This window comes from Phyllobates terribilis, unplaced genomic scaffold, assembly GCF_046119375.1.
Source record: "Phyllobates terribilis strain yellow unplaced genomic scaffold, ASM4611937v1 Scaffold_9__5_contigs__length_417890890, whole genome shotgun sequence".
Classification (NCBI taxonomy): domain Eukaryota; kingdom Metazoa; phylum Chordata; class Amphibia; order Anura; family Dendrobatidae; genus Phyllobates; species Phyllobates terribilis.
Genome location: NW_027362769.1, coordinates 32,958,267 through 32,978,537, shown reverse-complemented (window position 1 = coordinate 32,978,537; position 20,271 = coordinate 32,958,267). Strand labels below are relative to the sequence as shown.

Below are 20,271 nucleotides of genomic sequence, written 5' to 3'. Positions count from 1 at the left end.
ACAGTGTGGGAGCTAATGGGGAGCCATTATACAGTTTGAGGGCTACTGTGCGGGCCACCATACAGTATTGGGGCCTTTATACAGTGTGGGAGCTACTGTGGGTGCCATCATCTAGTGTGGGGGCATTTATACAGTTTGGGAGCTACTGTAGGGGTCATCATACAGTGTGAGGACTATTGTGAGGGCCATCATACACTGTGGGGACCTTGATACAGTGTGGGAGCTAATGTGGGGGGCAGTCAAACTGAGGGGACTACTTTAGAAGCCTTTATACAGTATGGGAGCTAATGTGAGGGACACTACACAGTTTGGGGGCTGTTGGGGCCCTCATTCAGTGTGGGGGCTCTCATAAAGTGTGGGAACCATTATACAGTATGAGGGCTACTGTGGAAAAAAGAACGACTATCAGAAAAAACGTCAGCATTGTAATGCATTATACCTGTCAGTGTGACATTGACATAAGCCTCTTAGACCATGCTCCTTGTATGGTCTAACCAGGCTACCATAATTGCAGACAAGTCGATCATCATAATGACCTCGGGTTGCCATAGCAATGATCGGGCCCTCGCAATGACGTCATGGCAGTGCCGATCTGAAAGGAGAGGGAGCCCACTATTTCTCCCAGCCTCCTAAATGCTGCAATCGCTATTGATTATTTAGCATTTAGGGGGTTAAATGGTCCGTGAACCACTCCTGGCTGTGACATCTGGAGCTCAGGTATCACTCTGAGCTCCCAGCGGCGATCATGTTCCAGTGCACGCATGATCTACGTTTACGTCATAGATGTCATAAATCATGAACCCCTTCCTGACCATGACATAAACTTACATCAAAGGTCACAAAGGAGTTAAAAATACATTTCTGACATTTCAAAAAAATATGACCAATGTAGCCACCCTTCTTTTCAATAACAGTCATACGTCTTCCATCCATGGAGTCTATCAGTTTCTTAATCTGTTGACGATCGACTTTTGGGCAGCACTAAGTATAGCCTCCCAGACACTGTTCAAAGAGGTGACTGTGTTCCTTCACCATAGATCCCCCATTTAAGGAAGGTCCACAAGTTCTCAATAGCGTTTAGGTCAGGTGAGGAAGGGGCCATCTTTTACAGGCAGCTAAGCAGGCTTTGATGCCTGCGATGGAGCATTTCCTGCATAAAAATTGTGGTTTTCTTGTAAGATGCAAACTTTTTCCACTACCACTGATTGAAGTCTCCAAAAACTGGCAGTAGGTTTGGGAGTTGTTCTTGTGTCCATTTACAACCCGAAAAGGTCCAACTTTAATAATAGCTAATCTTTAATAATACCAGCCAATAGCAGTACCCTACCTCCACCTTGCTAGGGTCTGAGTTGAAGTGGAGGTCTGTGCCGGTAACTGATCCATCCAAGGGCCCATCCATCTGGTCCGCCAAAAGTTACTCATCTCATTAGTCCATAAAAACTTTGAAAAATTTGTCCTCAAATATTTCTTGGTCAAGTCTCTTCTGTGTCTTGTTCAGTAGTGGTCGGGTTTCAGCCTCCCTTATCTTGGCCGTGTCTCTGAGCACTGAACATCTTGTACATCTGGGTATTCCAGGGATGTCGCAGTTCTGCAATATGACAGAACTGGAGGATATTGGGTTCATGGTGGCTCATGTTTGATTCTTCTCAAATCTTTGGCAGTTAATTCTCCTTATATCTCAACTAATTTTTTGCAACCTTGTTGACTATTTGCAACAAAAATGGTTCTGTGATCACGCCCCAATATCTTAGTAATTTCAAGAGCACTGCATCCCTCTGTAAGACTTGAAATAATTTTCAACTTTTCAGATTCAGTTAAATCTTTTTAGGCAATTTTGCCTGAAGAAAACAAACTGCCTAATAATTCTGTTTACCTTGATAAAGAGTGTTAATATTCTTAGGCCACAACCTCCCTCATTATCCTTATACATATCACATCCCATTTCATAATGTGCACATGCCATTTACACATTAAACAATGTTTACACATATCCTTCTCACCTTTTTGTCACACCTGTCAGATGATTCATGCTGTTCAAAGCACAGTAAGCATGACTCGGAGTCTGGCTGCGCTATTGCAGTTGTGTATGTTTTACTCTGAAATGCTGCTGTATTTCAGAGAAAACATACTTTGAAAGTTCAGATGGGAACTGTGTGTCTCAGCTGATTAGTTTGAGGCAGGTCCCTGGCAGTTTCTATCTGCCACGATACCTTTAACTGACAGGTCTCTCACTATGCATACACATAGGGAGAGACTTGTCTGTCTAGGATGGAGAAGCTGCTGGGACCAGTCAGCTAAGCAAAATAGTCTCTGGTCAGCATTTTAAAGTATGTTTTCTCAGACCCATTGTAGTGTTTCAGAGTAAGACATACCTGTCAACAATGGCACAGACATATAGTTCCAGAGATATGGACTAGAGATAATTGAATCTATCCAAGGACAATCAGCTTAAAATAAAATTTCATGCCACTCAAAGGTCACTGCGAATTCAAATAGTTTGCTATATGATTTGCGCTGATTGGCCAAAAAAAGATGCATCATTTTACTTACCGCTGAAAAGTTATAGAGGACTAATGACTGGTGGGCTTACCCATAATGCTGTGTAGCAATCACATCACATAGTCCCTCCAGATTGGTAGTGCCAGGCTAGTACACTCTGCACCCCATCTTGACTGAAAAAAAACAGAAATGTAGAAATGTTTGCAAATTTATTAAAAAAGAAAAACTGAAATATCACATGGTCATAAGTATTCAGACCCTCTGCTCAGTATGGAGTAGAAGCACCCTTTTGAGCTAGTACAGCCATGAGTCTTCTTCGGAATGATGCAACAAGTTTTTCACATCTGGATTTGGGGATCCTCTGCCATTTTTCCTTGCAGATCCTCTCCAGTTCCGTCAGGTTGGATAGTGAACGTTGGTGGACAGCCATTTTCAGGTCTCTCCAGAGATGCTCAATTGGGTTTAGGTCAGGGCTCTGGCCGGGCCAGTCAAGAATGGTCACAGAGTTGTTCTGAAGCCACTCCTTTGTTATTTTAGCTGTGTGCTTAGGGTCATTGTCTTGTTGGAAGGTGAACCTTTGGCCAAGTCTGAGGTCCAGAGCACTCTGGAAGAGGTTTTCATCCAGGATATCTCTGTACTTGGCAGCATTCATGTTTCCTTCAATTGCAACCAGTCATTCTGTCCCTGCAGCTGAAAAACACCCCCATAGCATGATGCTGCCACCACCATGTTTCACTGTTGGGATTGTATTGGGCAGGTGATGAGCAGTGCCTGGTTTTCTCCACACATACCGCTTAGAATTATCGCCAAAAGTTCTATATTCGTCTCATCAGACCAGAGAATCTTATTTCTCATAGTCTGGGAGTCCTTCATGTGTTTTTGAGCAAATTATATGCAGGCTGTCATATGTCTTGCACTGAGGAGAGGCTTCCGTTGGGCCATTCTGCCATAAAGGACCGACTGGTGGAGGGCTGCAGTGATAGTTGACTTTGTGGAACTTTCTCCCATCTCCCTACTGCATCCCTTGAGCTCAGCCACAGTGATCTTGGGGTTCTTCTTTACCTCTCTCACCAAGGCTCTTCTCCCACGATTGCTCAGTTTGGCTGGACAGCCAGGTCTAGGAAGACGTCTGGTGGTCCCAAACTTCTTCCATTTAAGGATTATGGAGGCCACTGTGCTCTTAGGAACCTTGAGTAATGCAGAAATTATTTTGTGACCTTGGCCAGATCTGTGCCTTGCCACAATTCTGTCTCTGAGCTGCCTGGGCAGTTCCTTTCAGCTCATGATTCTCATTTGGTCTGACATGCACTGTGAGCTGTGAGGTCTTATATAGACAGGTGTGTGCCTTTCCAAATCAAGTCCTATAGTTTAATTAAACACTGCTGGACTCCAATGAAGGAGTAGAACCATCTCAAGGAGGATCACAAGGAAATGGACAGCATGTGACTTAAATATGAGTGTCTGAGCAAAGTGTCTGAATACTTATGACCATGTGATATTTCAGCTTTTCTTTTTTAATAAATTTGCAAAAATTTCTACATTTGTTTTTTTTTCCAGTCAAGATGGGGTGCAGAGTGTACTTTAATGAGAAAAAAATGAACTTTTTAGAATTCACCAAATGGGTGCAATGAAACAAAGAGTGAAAATTTTAAAGGGATCTGAATACTTTCCGTACCCACTGTATACACAGCAAGTCGTTTTTACGTTGCCATGCATAGGTTCATTCTTTTAAGTGTTTATTTAGCATATTTTCCGAGAGGTTACAGAGTGTACCCACCTGAAAAAGACATAACGTGCACATAAACTAAAATCTTGCGTCCTAATTTTGCAAGTAAACAAGACTCCTGAAACCTAGGCATGTGTGTCACAGGCCGGGAAGCAATTTTTTTAAATTCAAATCACAGATCTCCAGAATTCAGACATTTAAAATCAACTGTCTACCTAACAAAGTGTGTGTGTTGCTAACAATTTTAGGTGTTTTCTTTTTGCACACTTCTTTATTGCATGAGTCCAATATTAGACCTGCCCTGTACACGCCACTTGAATACAGTGGCTTGTTGCAGATACTCCCTTTTGGCATGCAAAACTACCAAGCTTTTCTTGTAAAGTACGGGAGAGTGCAATTTTTTTAATATCTTTTATAAATCAACTGTACACCTCACAACCGTACTGCATAATGTTACTGTCTTTTTGTCGCCAGGCATTAAGGTACCGGTACCTACTTTGCAATGTAGTTCTTTGAATTATGTTGCATTTTTGCTCAAGGGGTAAAAAGCTTTAAAAAAAGAATGTGAAAAAAAGGTTAAGGTTTTACAACTGTTTTAACTCCTTCACGACATATGGCGTATATTTAAGTTAGATATTGTTTCCCTGACTTTGATGCGGGTTCCAACGCTGAATCCACATCTTTCCCTGCACATGACAGCTGATTTAATAAGCTGTCATGTGCCTTTAACCACCACGGGTGGATGGGAGCTCCACTCTCGGCTGTTAACCAGAAGCATGTCATTCTGGCCACCAATCGGTGCCCCTGTCACGTGATCGCGGGGCACCTATGGGTTGTCTTGACAGCCGGGGGTCTGCAGAAGACTCCTGTGCCTGTCATTACGAAATTCCTGTGAACACCGGCTTGTGGCCGCCATTAATATGAGATCATGATTTCTGCTATACATAGTAGTGCTGTAGCACTGCTATATATAGCTCAGGTGATTGGAGGATTGCAGCTTCAAGTCTCTTAAGGGGACTATTAAATTCAGTGAAAAGTGAAAAAAAAAGGTTTTAAAAATATGAAAAAAAATAAAAGAAGCACAAGAGTTCAAATCACCCGCCATTTTGACCTATTGTAAATAAAATTTTTTTTAAAAAAATACATATATTTGGAATCGCTGAGTTCAGAAATGTTCGTTCTATCAAAATATAAAATAAATGAATCATATTGGTAAACAAAGTAACGAGAAAAAAAATCAAAAGTCAGAATTTTTTGTCCGTCGCAGCATTGTAATAAAATGCATTAAGAGGCGATCAAAACATTGCATCTACGCCAAAATGGTATGAATGAAAACATCAGCCATAAATCACCTGGTTGCACACTGTGTTTTATAGTGATAGACTGTATTGCTGATGTGAAACATACTCTTTCGGGTACACCAACATCAAACAACTCACAAAATAGGGTTACATTTTTGAAAATCTTGAGAACAAGCCATTGTTTTTCACTTTGAAAACAGCTAGCCTGTTCCTGCCCCCTGAAAGAAATATATAATTTTTGAAAGGCTTGAAATAAAAACCTTTAAAATTGTTTTCAGAATAGAAAACCTGTTGTGGATCCCAAAAAAGGGCTACATTTTCAACTATTAGCTGAGAAGTCATTACTTCTTCACTTTCAAAAGTGAACACACCTGTTTTTGTTCCCTAAATAAAGTTACAAATTTTGGCTGCCATGTGAAAAAGCTTTCGCTTCTTCATTTAGAAAACAAAAAGCTCTTGAAACTGCCCAAAAGGGGATTATTATTACAATTATAATAATTATAATAATAATTAGAATTATTATCATTCCATGGCGCTTTACTTTTGAATAGGGGTATACATAATAAAAAACAAGTACAATAATCATGAACAATACAAGTCACCGACTGGTACAGGAGCCGAAAGGACCCTGCCCACAAGGGCTCACAGTCTACAAGGGATGGGTGAGGATACCATAGGTGAGGGTAGAGCTGGCTGTGCAGCAGTATACTGGAACGAGGGTTACTGCAGGTTGTAGGCTTGTCAGAAGAGGTAGGTCTTCAGGTTCCTTTTTAAGGTTTCCACAGTAGGTGAAAGTCTGATATGTTGGGGTAGAGAGTTCCAGTGTAGGGGGATGCACAGGAGAAATCTTGTATGCGATTGTCGGAAGAGGAGATAAGAGGGGAGTAGAGAAGGAGATCTTGTGAGGATCGGAGGTTGCGTGCAGGTAAGTACCGGGAGACTAGGCCACAGATGTATGGAGGAGACAGGTTGCAGATGGCTTTGTAAGTCATGGTTAGGGTTTTGAACTGGAGTCTCTGGGCAATGGGGAGCCAGTGAAGGGATTGGTAGAGAGGAGAATAGCAGCAGGACAGGTGGATTAGTAGGGCAGCAGAGTTTAGGATACATTGGAGGGGTGCGAGAGTGTTAGAAGGGAGGCCACAGAGCAGGAGGTTGCAGTAGTCAAGAGAGATGACGAGGGCATGCACTAGTGGTTTTTCAGATTCTTGGTTAAGGAATGTACGGATCTGGGAAATATATTTATGAGTTGGAGTCGGCAGAAGGAAGGAAAGGTTTGGATATGTGGTTTGAAGCAGAGTGAAGGGTTACCCTGAGGCAGCAAGCTTGCGGGATTGGGAATGGTGAACAGCCATTGACTTTGATGGATAGGTCTGTTGGGGGAGGGTTGAGTGAGATGGGGGAAAGATGATGAATTCTGTTTTTCCCATGTTAAGTTTTAGAAAGTGAGCAGAGAAGGAGGATGAAATAGTGGACTAGTGGACAGACATTGTGGGATTTTGGTTAGTAGGGAGGCAATATCGGGTCCAGAGAGATAGATCTGTGTGTCATCAGCATAGAAGTGATACTGAAAGCCGTGGGACTCTATGAGCTGTCCCAGGCCAAAGGTGTAGATGGAGAAGAGCAGGGGCACTAGGACTGAAACTTGGGGGACACAGACAGATATTGGGCGAGATGAGGAGGTTGTGTGTGAGTGGGAGACGCTGAATGTCCGGTCTGGTAGGTATGAAGAGATCCAAGATAGGGCCAAGTCTGTGAGGCCAAGATATGAGAGAATCTATAGTAAGAGGGAATGGTCTACTGTGTCAAAGGCAGAGGACAGGTCCAGGAGGAGGAGGAGGACAGAATAGTGTCGCTTGGCTTTGGCGGTTAGTAGGTCATTGGTGACTTTAGTTAGGGAAGTTTTGGTTGAATGATGCGGTCGGAAGCCAGATTGTAATTGGTTAAAGAGGGAGCAGAAGGAGAGGTGGGATGACAGTTCAAAACTGTTCCAGTAGTTCTGAGGCATAGGGATCATTTTTTCCCATGCCTATAGAAAAATGGATTCTTCATTTTGCAGTGCCTGTGTATAAACAAGCCTATCAGCAACACAGGGGGTATATATATATACTCAACAACCACTTGATAAACAGATCATAGCAAATATAGTGGTTTAAGGGTTAAAACGTAACCTTTAATTAATTGTGCGGATAAAAAACCTATATAGACATAGGATAATTATAAAATAAGGTCACATAGACCGAAGCCACAGAAGTTACTGCCAAATCAAACAGAGCTTAATGGCATAAGAATTATCAGAACCATCCCTGTCCAAAACGTCCTTTTTGAACGCTCAGCAGACCATCAGTTGTTAATAATGAGAAAACAATTCATACAATAATATTGGAATGATCTCACCAGCCACATCGATAGCTCCTGCTCCTAATAGGGATAGTTCAGTACAAGCAGGGCGTCAGAACAACGTCAATCATCTGCCTTTGCATATAACACCACTCCCAACGCGTTTCCTTATCTCCATAATTCTTCAGGGGAGATGTGGGTGTTGATAATCCCCTAATACCAAGGGTGACCGTCGCCACCCCAAACTTCATACAGGCGGCGCAACTTATTCATGCTTCCTACTATTTTTATATCCGCCCTCGTTACTCGAACGCAGGTACGTCACTTCCGGTTTCCGCTGTTCCACATCCGGTCCGTGGAACGCAGGCTCCGGCCGTGACACGCAGACGTCACATCCGGGGCGGATACCCAGAACCTCATAGGTATGGTGCGGCGCGTGCATCAAAGGAGGGCGCGTCCCGTGGGATAAACACTAGCCACATGGTATCGCGAGGAGGGGGCCATCATTCACACATATTGGCCCCCTTAACGCCTCCACCCGGGGATGATGCCATCCAGGGAAACCCGGATCCGAAACCCCGGCTGTATAAACAAATGCGGGGGCAAATAATAGTAATACCGCATTTGTCCCCCGATGATTAATGGCAGGTGGACCTCATTCAGCAAAAAAATGGGAACATCGGGTACAAAGAATAAGTATATCCCAGAGACACACATGCATCACCCAGACCAAAAAACAACCCCAGGTGGCAGGAGGTGGTGCATACAAGGCAAAGGAGGAGGCCGAGGGGTTTAAGAATGGGGGGCAGTAGAGATAAGGGCAAGGGACCGCATAGTTTACTATAATGAAAATAGGAAAAGGAAAGAAAGGAAATAATGGCAGAAAAAGCCTGTCGGTCCCTGGTATATCCCAAACAGCTGACTCCTACCTGGCAGTGGAGGTTGGCACCCTAAGAACCTGCGCAGTTGGCGCCCCCATCTCTCCTGACCCTATTAATCCCTATACTTACAGAAAAGATCTAAAAGACAGTTGTTCATTCAAACCATATGGAGACATAGTCTGTAGTTTGTATATCCATTTGGTCTCCCTTTGAAGGATTAATCTATCCCAATCAACCCCCTTTGGGGGGATAGAGATCTTATCAATCCCCATGAATCGCACCACATCCAAAAGATCTGGGTGTGTAGTATTCACATGTCTGGCCAGAGGAGTATCTCTTTTGAGAACAATGTCACGTTGATGTTCGCTCACCCTTCTTCTCAATTCTCTCTTGGTTTTTCCCACATATTCAATTCCACATTCGCATGTGGCCTTATAAACAATACCTTTGGACCTACAATTAATGAAATGCCTAATGGAGAAGGTCTCACCAGTGACATTGCTAGTAAAATTCTTGCTTTGCGTCATTACCTTACACGATATACAGCCACTACATCTGAAACTACCCCTTAGGGGACTTTGTAGCCAACTATCGTTTTGGTGGCCAACATAGTGGCTGTGAACTAGCTGGTCCCTAAGGGACCTCCCTCTTCTGTAGGTAATCAGAGGTCTTGATCCAACCATAGCGCCTGAGTAAGCAGGAGTGTGAATTTATTTGTCCTAGCCACCCAGTGATGGCAACCTTTTATAGCCTACCGAAGGTACACAAGGGGTTGAGGCCACTCAAGGGATGGCCTATAGTGTCGGGCATAAACAGTTTGACTCAAAACCTGGGGATTTATTTGGATAAGGTGCTTAGACCGTTCGTTACCGGCCTCAATTCCTTTATTGGGTGCTATGGATCCGCTATATTGATGATGTTTTGGTACTGTGGAAGGGGGATAAAGGTCAGTTCGAGGACTTCATTGAGAGATTGAATCGAAATGACCTGAACCTCCACTTCACCTTCGAACTTGACACAGTGAAATTACCATTCCTAGATATCCTAATTCAGAAGAGGGCCGATGGAAGCATCAAGACTGAGACCTATAGAAAAATCACAGCATCAAATTCCCTTTTGAGGTGGGAGAGTAACCATCCAGTCCCCCTTAAAAAGGGTATATTCCCAAGGGTCAGTTTTTGAGGGTTCGCAGGAACTGTTCGGAGGTGGCTACCTTCAAAAGACAGGCAAATGATCTCTGTCGGAGGTTCCAAGAGAGGGGTTATCCCAGGAGTATTGTGGCTGGAGCATATGGGGAGACACTGGCAAGGGACCGCACTTCCCTATTGAATCCACCCCCCAGATCAAATGAGGATGACGATGCATGTAGATTTATCACCACTTTCTGCAATAGGTCACACATGGTCCGAAAGATTCTACAAAAACATTGGCCTATTCTCCAGATGGATGAGGATATTGGCGCTATGGTTGGTTCAAGACCTCTGATTACCTACAGAAGAGGGAGGTCCCTTAGGGACCGGCTAGTTCACAGCCACTATGTTGGCCACCAAAACGATAGTTGGCTACAAAGTCCCCTAAGGGGTAGTAGTTTCAGATGTAGTGGCTGTATATCGTGTAAGGTAATGACGCAAAGCAAGAATTTTACTAGCAATGTCACTGGTGAGACCTTCTCCATAAGGCATTTCATTAATTGTAGGTCCAAAGGTATTGTTTATAAGGCCACATGCGAATGTGGAATTCAATATGTGGGAAAAACCAAGAGAGAATTGAGAAGAAGGGTGAGCGAACATCAACGTGACATTGTTCTCAAAAGAGATACTCCTCTGGCCAGACATGTGAACACTACACACCCAGATCGTGTGGATGTGGTGCGATTCATGGTGATTGATAAGATCTCTATCCCCCCAAGGGGGGGGGTGATTGGGATAGATTAATCCTTCAAAGGGAGACCAAATGGATATACAAACTACAGACTATGTCTCCATATGGTTTGAATGAACAACAGTCTTTTAGATCTTTTCTGTAAGTATAGGGATTAATAGGGTCAGGAGAGTAGGGATAGCCGCCGTGGAGTGGGGGCGCCAACTGCGCAAGTTCTTAGGGTGCCAATCTCCACTGCCAGGTAGGAGTCAGCTGTTTGGGATATACCAGGGACCGACAGGCTTTTTCTGCCATTATTTCCTTTTCCTATTTCCATTATAGTATATTATGCGGTCCCTTGCCCTTGTCTCTACTGCCCCCCATTCCTCAACCCCTCAGCCTCCTCCTTTGCCTTGTATGCACCTCCTCCTGCCACCTGGGGTTGTTTTTTGGTCTGGGTGATACATGTGTGTCTCTGGGATATACTTATTCTTTGTACCCGATGTTCCCATTTTTTTGCTGAATGAGGTCCACCTGCCATTAATCATCGGGAGACAAATGCGGTATTACTATTATTTGCCCCCGCATTTGTTTATACAGCCGGGGTTTCAGATCCGGGTTTCCCCGGATGGCATCATCCCCGGGTGGAGGCGTTAAGGGGGCCAATATTTGTGAATGATGGTCCCCTCCTCGCGATACCATGTGGCTAGTGTTTATCCAACGGGACGCGCCCTCCTTTGATGCACGCGCCGCACCATACCTATGAGGTTCGGGGTATCCGCCCCGGATGTGACGTCTGCGTGTCACGGCCGGAGCCGTGTGACGTACCTGCGTTCGAGTAACACAGGCGGATATAAAAATAGTAGGAAGCATGAATAAGTTGCGCCTCCTGTAAGAAGTTTGGGCTGGTGACGGTCACCCTTGGTATTAGGGGATTATCAACACCCACATCACCCCTGAAGAATTATGGAGATAGGGAAACGCGTTGGGAGTGGTGTTATATGCAAAGGCAGATGATTGACGTTGTTCTGACGCCCTGCTTGTACTTAACAATCCCTATTAGGAGCAGGAGCTATCGATGTGGCTGGTGAGATCATTCCAATATTATTGCATGAATTGTTTTCTCATTATTAACCACTGATGGTCTGCTGAGCGTTCACAAAGGACGTTTTGGACAAGGATGGTTCTGATAATTCTTATGCCATTAAGCTCTGTTTGATTTGGCAGTAACTTCTGTGGCTTCGGTCTATGTGACTTTATTTTATTATTATCCTATGTCTATATAGGTTTTTTATCCGCACAATTAATTAAAGGTTACGTTTTAACCCTTAAACCACTATATTTGCTATGACCTGTGTATAAACAACTGCAAGGCATCTTTCCCCAAAAAGGGATAACTTTTTGCCCGGTTCTACAATTTAAGTAGCCTAACAAGTCCGATACTGCAATCTGTTGTTAAACTGGCGGTTATTTGACACCGGTTACCATACATTTTCACCTAACCAGAAAGGCTGAGGTCACTTGGACATTAATAAGGTTATGTTTGCAATAAAGGGCTTAAAGGGTTTTCAATGCAGTCCTAGAAAACCTCTCAATGTTCTACATCTATTTTCATGGCAGTTAGAGACATTTCATCATTGAGATTCGCTGCAAATAAATTGAATTTTGAAGGCAAAGAAAGCACATTCAAATTTTAAATGGTTCGATCCTCACAAGTAGAGACCGTTTTATTAGTGCTAATTTCTATGGGCTTTACAAGGAGGACAATTCTAAAAGGATTCTCTGGGGGCTTGTCTTTAGGCTGCTCTGCATTATCACCTTGTGAGCAATGCCCTCTTAGTAAAGAACGTACAAAGTAGCGTAAAAAAGGCCTATATCTCTGGAACCGTGTGACAGATTAAAAACAAAAAGAAATGGAATGAATCTCTATATACCAATATGATGCACTTGTATAGAAGAATACCACTTACATATTCAAACAGAGAAAATTCTTCTATACTTAGCCGAGCACCCTGTGGCTCACAACTATAGCTGCCATGCTAGACGTGGGGAGTGCAGATCCTGAGACAGACCACAAGTGAGGAATTAAATGACTGTGCAGACAGATGCCGGCCCCAGAATCAGAGCAGGAACTGCATCAACAGAACAGCAACCTCTCCTCAGTAATTTCTGTTTGTCTTGCAGGATTCAGGACGGTTGTGAGCTATGTTATTTGTTTCCCAGTTACTTTACTATCCAGAGCTGAGTATTTATCTCAGAAAATACACTGAGCTGGAGATTGGCGGCATCAGAATTTTGCTGCAATTTAAAAACAAAAAAGTGTTTTTCTTATTTCTAGAAGTGCATGCCTTGTGTCATACTTGTATTCCCTTAAAAATAACAATGTTAGAGAATGTTCTCAAAGAATCTGCATGATACTGTTCCTCAGTTATTCCTCCTGAGAATGTATGAATAAACTGAAAACTGGGTGTTACCATTCTCATCAATGGAGGGTGTCCTTTTAGAGTCTGACACTTTCAGGGATCAGAGCTAATTCATGGTAAATGCAGCTATTTACGCAAACAGACATATCAGGGGCGTTTACATGTCCTCTTTAAAGGGAATCTGTCACCAGCGTTTTCCCACCTTATCTGATAGCAGGATAGTGTAGAGCTATAGACCCTGATATTACATATATCCGGAAAAAGACATGGACCACACCTCCATAATGATCTATTGCGGCTAAGAGGTTCTTAGTTAACATTCTGGTCAGACTGTCATGTTATGGTGGACGACTGCAACGTCATGGAAGACCTCTGTGGGTCCCTAACTTTAATGGTGCGACTCTGTGTGCCAACCATCGCTAAAGTAAAGCCGCACCAGCAGGAGGAGCGATCCAGGTGCCCTACAGCACCCATCCTGCAAGGCAAAGCCCCCACATCTCCAGGTCTCATCACATCACAGATCTAGCACCAAAGCAACAATGGATGCCACACAGCACCAACACCAAGTGAAAGGATTGAAAAAATTCACCTTCCACAAGGTCTCAGACAAAAAGTTAAGAGTAAAAGACGGATTTTGGTAAGACCTTACCTGTAAAATCCTTTTCAGCGAAGGAAGGAAGGGAGACACAGTCATTACTAGTGGGTAGGCGGAGCCCACATAGGATAGAACACCTCAGATTAAAAAAGAGTGTTGTCCGGCCCCTCCAGCTTGGGCTCCTCCTACTCCAGCTCTCCAGTCTGTACACAAGCTAAGGAAGAGCAAATATCACCAGCGGAGCAACATAACCCCTTCTGAAGAACTTCAGAGAAAAAACAAGAGACAGGTTATGCATATAACAGAAAAACCACACAGTCCCAGGTACTACTCACTGGACCTGACCACTGCGATGAGCTGGCAATGCTGGAACAGAGCCTTAGCGCGCCGACCTCAGCCCAGATAACCGCCATCAGAGAAGGGTCACGCTGCATCTGAAAACACAACAACACACTTCTGCCATGGGAGGGAGCTGTGTCTCCCTTCCTTCCTTCGCTGAAAAGGATTTTACAGGTAAGGTCTTACCAAAATCCGTCTTTCAGCAGCAGATGGAAGGAAGGGAGACACAGTCATTACTAGTGGGACGTCCCAAAGCAGTCCAAAAATTAAGGGTGGGAAAAAACCAACAGAGGCAGAATCCCAACAACCTAGAAAAATGCGCAACTAGCGCTAAATACAAGTTAACGATAACTTAAACTACAGCCGCCTGCAGGACCCTACGTCCTAAGGCTGCATCAGCGGAAGCACTGACATCCACCTTATAAAACTTTGTAAAAGTGTGGACGGAGCGCCAGGTAGCCGCCCGGCAGAGTAGAGCTGCCGAGGCCCCTTGATGAAAAGCCCACGATGAACCCACAGCTCTTGTGGAGTGAGCTCGAATCTTAATTGGACAAGATTCGCCCTTGAGTCGGTAAGCCTCTAAAATGGCCGACCGAATCCATCGAGCTATAGTGTCCTTGGAAGCTCGTTGACCACGCCGACGACCTGCTGGAATCACAAACAGAGAGTCCGATTTCCGAAAACCTTGAGTAATAGACAAATAGAACTTCAAAGCCCGCACTAAATCCAATGAGTGCAAGGCCCGTTCCTTCGCATTCCTCGGTTCCGGACAGAGCGAGGGCAACACAATATCCTGGTTAACATGAAATTGTGACACCACCTTAGGTAGAAAGTCGCCCCGTGTGCGAAGCACCACACGATCCGGGAGAAACTCCAGAAAAGGAGGCGAGCAAGAAAGAGCCGCCAGTTCAGAAACCCTTCTCAAAGAGGTGACTGCCACTAAAAAGGAAACCTTCCAAGAAAGCAAAGAAAGGCTAACGGAGTCCATAGGCTCAAAAGGCCCATGTTGAAGAGCCTCCAAGACCAGATTGAGCCGCCAAGGGGACACAAGCGCCTTCCGCGGCGGAAACTGACGGGTTACCCCGCGAAAAAAGGAACGAACGTCCCTACGCGAGGCGATAGCCTTCCGAAACAGCAAGGACAAAGCAGAAACCTGACCCCTCAGAGTCTAACTGCCAAACCCTTGTCCAGGCCATACTGCAAAAAGGCCAACAAATTGGGAATGGAAAAAATCCTCGGGTTCCTTGAAGAACCCGAACACCATGAAAAGAAGGCCTCCCAAGTCTTGTGATAGATCCTAGTAGTGGCAGGACCCCTGGCAGCTCGCAGAGTGGCAATGACTTCGGCTGAAAAACCTTGACGAGTCAAGATTTCGGTCTCAAGAGCCACGCCGTCAAACGCAGAGACTTCAGGTCCGGATGACGAACGGGCCCTTGGGTTAACAGGTCCGGGCGAAGAGGGAGAGGAAGTGGAGGCGCAGCCAGAAGCGACACCAGCGTCGAGAACCACGTCCTCCTTGGCCAGTCTGGGGCTACTAACATAGCCGGGACTCTTTCCAGTCTGATCCGACGCAACACCAGAGGAAGTAAGGATATCGGCGGGAACACATAGATTAGCTCGAATTGGTCCCACGGAGCCACCAGAGCATCCACCGCCACAGCCTTCGGGTCCTTGTACCTGGACATGAACGTCGGTAACTTGGTGTTGAACCTTGATGCCATCAAATCCACTTGAGGAGTTCCCCAACGGGAGCACAGCTGTGCAAAAATTTCTGGGTGAAGACTCCATTCTCCGGGATCCACCTTCTCGCGACTGAGGAAGTCCGCCGTGATATTCTGAACTCCCGGAATGTGAATCGCAGAGATGGCTGGCACCATGGCCACGGCCCATACCAGGATCCGAGACACTTCCATCATGAGCCTGGAGCTCCTCGTTCCACCTTGATGGTTGATATACGCGACCGCCGTCGCGTTGTCTGTCTGCACTCGGACTGGCAGACCGTTTAAAGGGACCGTCCAGTGTTGGAGGCAAAGGAAAATCGCCCTTAATTCCAGGATGTTGATCGGCAGGACAGACTCTTCCGACGACCAAACTCCCTGAATCCAGAGATCGTTCCAGACACCCCCCCAGCCTGACAGGCTGGCATCGGTGGTTATGACCGACCACCTCGGAAGGAGGAAGGACTTCCCCAGGGATAACGCTTCCGGACGTAACCACCATTCTAGAGACTCTCGCACCCTGTGGGAGATGATGACACTGCGATCCAGCGAAGCCTGTGATCGATCCCAACGGTTCAGAATGAGCATTTGGAGAGTCCTGGAATGAAATTGGGCAAACGAAAGTGCCTCCATTGACGCCACCATCAAACCCAAAAGGCGCATACACCTTCGAAGGGACATTGCTGTCGAAGACTTCATAACCTGTACATGTCGAAGAAGACTTGCTTGCTTGTCTGGAGGCAGGGACACCACTGCTCGTACCGTGTCGAAATGCATCCCCAAAAACAGGATTGACTGCGACGGTTCCAGAGACGACTTCTTCCAATTGACCAGCCACCCGAAGTCCTCCAGGAGCTGAAGGGATAGATTGCGAGCCGTCACCGCCTCCTCCTTTGAGGACGCCACAATCAAAAGGTCGTCTAGGTAGGGAAGAACCGTAACCCCCTGTCTTCGAAGGATCGCCATGAGAGGTGCCAGAATTTTTGTAAAAACTCTGGGCGCCGAGGCCAACCCGAATGGTAGGGCCACAAACTGGAAATGGTCCTGACCTATGGCAAAACGAAGGAAGCGTTGGTGGGCCCTTCCGACGGGAACATGCAAATAAGCGTCGCGAATGTCGATTGACACCAAAAAGTCGTTCTGCGACAGGGCCGCCACAACCGAGCGAAGCGACTCCATGCGGAATTTCCGGGTGCGGACATGCCGATTCAATCTTTTGAGATCCAGAATGGGGCGAAATTTGTCCTCCTTTTTGGGGACCACAAAGAGGTTTGAATAAAACCCTCTTCCCCGATCCTCCGGCGGAACCGGTACCACCACACCCTTCAGCAGAAGGGAATCGACCTCCTGCCGTAGAGCGGCAACTAGCTCGGGCTCTGACGGAATGCGAGATCGGCAAAACCTGTCCGGGGGTCGAGAAAGAAACTCTATGAAGTAGCCTGCTGACACAACCCGCGTCACCCAGGCGTCCGAAACGCGGGACGCCCAAGTCGATTCGAATTGGAGAAGGCGACCCCCCACTCGAGAGCCCTCGAGTGAAAACCTGGCGTCAATCCGCCTTAGCGGGCTTTTTGTCAGCTTCCCGCTTGTCTTGACGGAAGCTCTGTTTCCAGGGAGTGCGGGATTTCTGAGAAGCCTTTTTTCCTGAAAAAGAGGGACGACCCAATCCCCAAGAGGGCTGACCGGACCGTCCCCTGGACCGAAAGGGCCGCCGACTACTACCGGTACTAGGCCTGCCCGACGCAGAAGCCACAGTTCTTCGCTGTGGTAAGGCCGCTTCTTTTGCCTTTGCCTTGACAATCAGCTCCGTGAGGTCAGATCCAAATAACTGACCACCCTTGTAAGCTAAAGATAGCAAACCTTGCTTGGAAACCGCGTCCCCGGTCCACTGTCTGAGCCACAGTGCTCTTCTGACTGTGACCGCCGAGGATTGCGCCCTGGACAGCAGTGACGCGGTATCCAAACCTGCATCACTGCCATATCGGGCCGCATCCTCCAACAACTTGAAAAGCCCATCTACCTCGGATAGCGGGGATCCATCCTGCCACGCCGTCCGTAGACGGTCCAACCAGCATAGGGAAGCTTTACAAGCACACATGGATCCTAGCACCGCTCTGAATCCATGACCCGCGGCCTCGTAGATGGATTTCGCCGCCATCTCCGTTTTTCTGTCCAGCGGATCCTGCAGACTCGCCTTCCCTTTAACACGCAGTAATGAGGATTTGCTAAGCTGGGATAAAGGGACATCCACTTCAGGAGAAGGAATCCAATTATTAATCAACTCCGTGGAACACGGATACAGTGCCTCAAAAAACCGTGTTCCCTGAAAACGTTTATCTGGACACAGGCGTTCCTTCTCCACTGCCCCATTAAGCTCATCCAGAGATGGTAATGCCAAGCGCGACCTATGCGACTCCTGAAACATCCGGGCCGACTTACCAGGACGTCTAGTTACCTCCTCCGGAAACTGTAACGCCTCCCTCATGGCTCCAATAAAAGCCTCTGCACGGCCCAAAAAAGAGGCAGAGTGCCCCTGCCGATCCTCCTTATCCGAATCGGACATCTCCCCATCTGAGCTTGAAGGGGAACCCTCCATAACAGAGATCTCCGAGTCGCTGCGTGGGGAGGGCAGTACCGGCCTGTGGCGCTTCCTGCCATGAGAGGATCTAGCTGACACCCAATAACCTAGAAGGTCAGACAGGCCATCAATAGAACGAGTGAGGGCCTCCATTTTGACCACTGCCCCATCACCGAAACCCCCGACCGCTGCGCTTGACGCCGTCGAGGACTCCTGCGTGTCAGACACGCGAGACTGATCCTGTAGCGGACCTGGGAGACGGTCCGCACCTCCTGGACCCTGATCTGACATGCCCTCACACAGTATATGGCAGGTTAAACCTGTCAGTAAGTAGGACAGTGTGGTTTCTTAAAAGAAAGCTGAAGGGTTAAAGCTCTTAAAGAGAGAGCTACCCCAGCTGACCCCCAATTAAGGGATAACCGCCTAATAAGGGGTTAATGTCGCAGACTCCCCACAACCTCTGTGAAAAGAAAAGGATGTGCGAGCCCCAGACAAAGAGGGAACCTCTATATGAGGTAATAGCTGCAGGACAGCACAGTCTGCCACCTTATTGTGCCTCAGAAAGGTGCCCTGCGCTGAGGGGGTGAGGGGTTAAGCTTCTGCCCTGACAGGCAGAAGCGACTCACCCAGCTGGCCGCGGTGCAGTGTTCCTTCGGTCTGTCGGGAGGAGAGGAGAGTGAGGAGCCCGATGGAAGCCGTTCAGTAATGGCCGCCGCGCTGTGAGGAGAGAGAAGCCGGAAGAGGAGGGGCAGGAGAAAGCGCGCGCTCAGAGTGCTTCCTGCCCGCGAAAGACCGGGAAGGCGCGAAGCCACGCCCCCCGCCGGCTTCAAAAAAAGCGCGCGCGACTCCTCCGCTCTCCGCTCCTGCCCCGCTTCCATGTCCTGCAGGCATCCACCTGCGGACAAAAAAACACAAGTCACCACCAGAATACATGTAGCAGCGGCTGCCGCAGCAGCCGCTGAAGCACTCAAAACACATTAACATGCTGAGTACTCACCCAGCTGAGCACCACAGGGACCCCCAGGGATTTGTGGCGCTGTGCCCAAGCTTCCCCCCAGGGCGGAGAACGCAGTGACCCCAGATGCGCGGTTTGCGTCCCCGCCAGGGAAGCATCTCTCATCCCCCGGGGCCGGCAGGGTTCTGCAGGGACCTCTCTCAAAGGGTAATGCAGATCCGCCAAGGGAGGGGTGGGGGTCCAGCAGCGCTGAGACCCCTGAGACCTCAAGACCACGGGGGTCTAAGTCTCTGTCCGATAAAAATAAAAAAAATTTTCTGAGGAGCTGCTTCCAGCAGCGACCATCCTCTGTGACCTCAAATTTTAGACTGGAGAGCTGGAGTAGGAGGAGCCCAAGCTGGAGGGGCCGGACAACACTCTTTTTTAATCTGAGGTGTTCTATCCTATGTGGGGCTCCGCCTACCCACTAGTAATGACTGTGTCTCCCTTCCTTCCATCTGCTGCTGAAATAGGCAGACCCCAATAAAACTGGTGTGTCACTTACTGGGATGTTTGTTGTAGTTTTGATAAAATCACTGTTTTTATCAGCAGATTATCACTAGAGGACTAATAAACCTGCTTCCAGGTAGTTTTCCATATTCATGAGCTGTTCATCATCCAGCCTCTAGCACAGATTGGCATTTTTAAAACTATCTGCAGTGCACACAGAAAGTTGCCAATCAGTGGTATGGGCAGGGTTATACAGGGATCAGCATTAAGTTGCCAATCAGTGGTATGGGCAGGGTTATACAGGGATCAGCATTCAGAGAACTGAGAGATCTGCAGCAGAGAAAACTTTTCATCAAAACTGCAGCAAGCAGCCCAGTAAGTGACACAATGCTGGGATCAGGGTCTCTGCCCCTACATCATGCTACTCCCAGATGGGGTAGCAAAAATCTAGTTACAGACTTTTAGAACTTATCATCTTACATAAATATATTCTTAGAGTGAATTATTTACAATAGCAATGTAATAATAACTCGCAAGATATGGACAGTATAAAATCAGACTACACACTGA

The 20,271-nt window shown here is 46.6% G+C and overlaps 1 protein-coding gene across 12 annotated transcripts in view; it reads right to left on the bottom strand.

The window, feature by feature from the left end:
* The window catches only part of DYTN (dystrotelin), a 332,586-nt gene extending 318,832 nt beyond the window's left edge, over nt 1-13,754 (bottom strand). For 4 of the 12 annotated variants that reach the window (XM_073646369.1, XM_073646368.1, XM_073646370.1 and 1 more), the window contains exon 1: nt 7,921-8,203. Coding sequence is in view for 4 of the 12 variants with exons in the window: in XM_073646377.1 (XP_073502478.1) it covers nt 7,921-7,929 (9 nt within the window). In the remaining 8 variants the exon portion in view is untranslated. Of the gene's footprint in view, nt 1-2,550; nt 2,651-4,721; nt 4,775-7,898; nt 8,204-13,676 lie in introns of those variants that run through there. The other 8 variants (XM_073646365.1, XM_073646366.1, XM_073646364.1 and 5 more) reach the window with 6 other exon arrangements.
* Nucleotides 13,755-20,271: the final 6,517 nt, after the last annotated feature.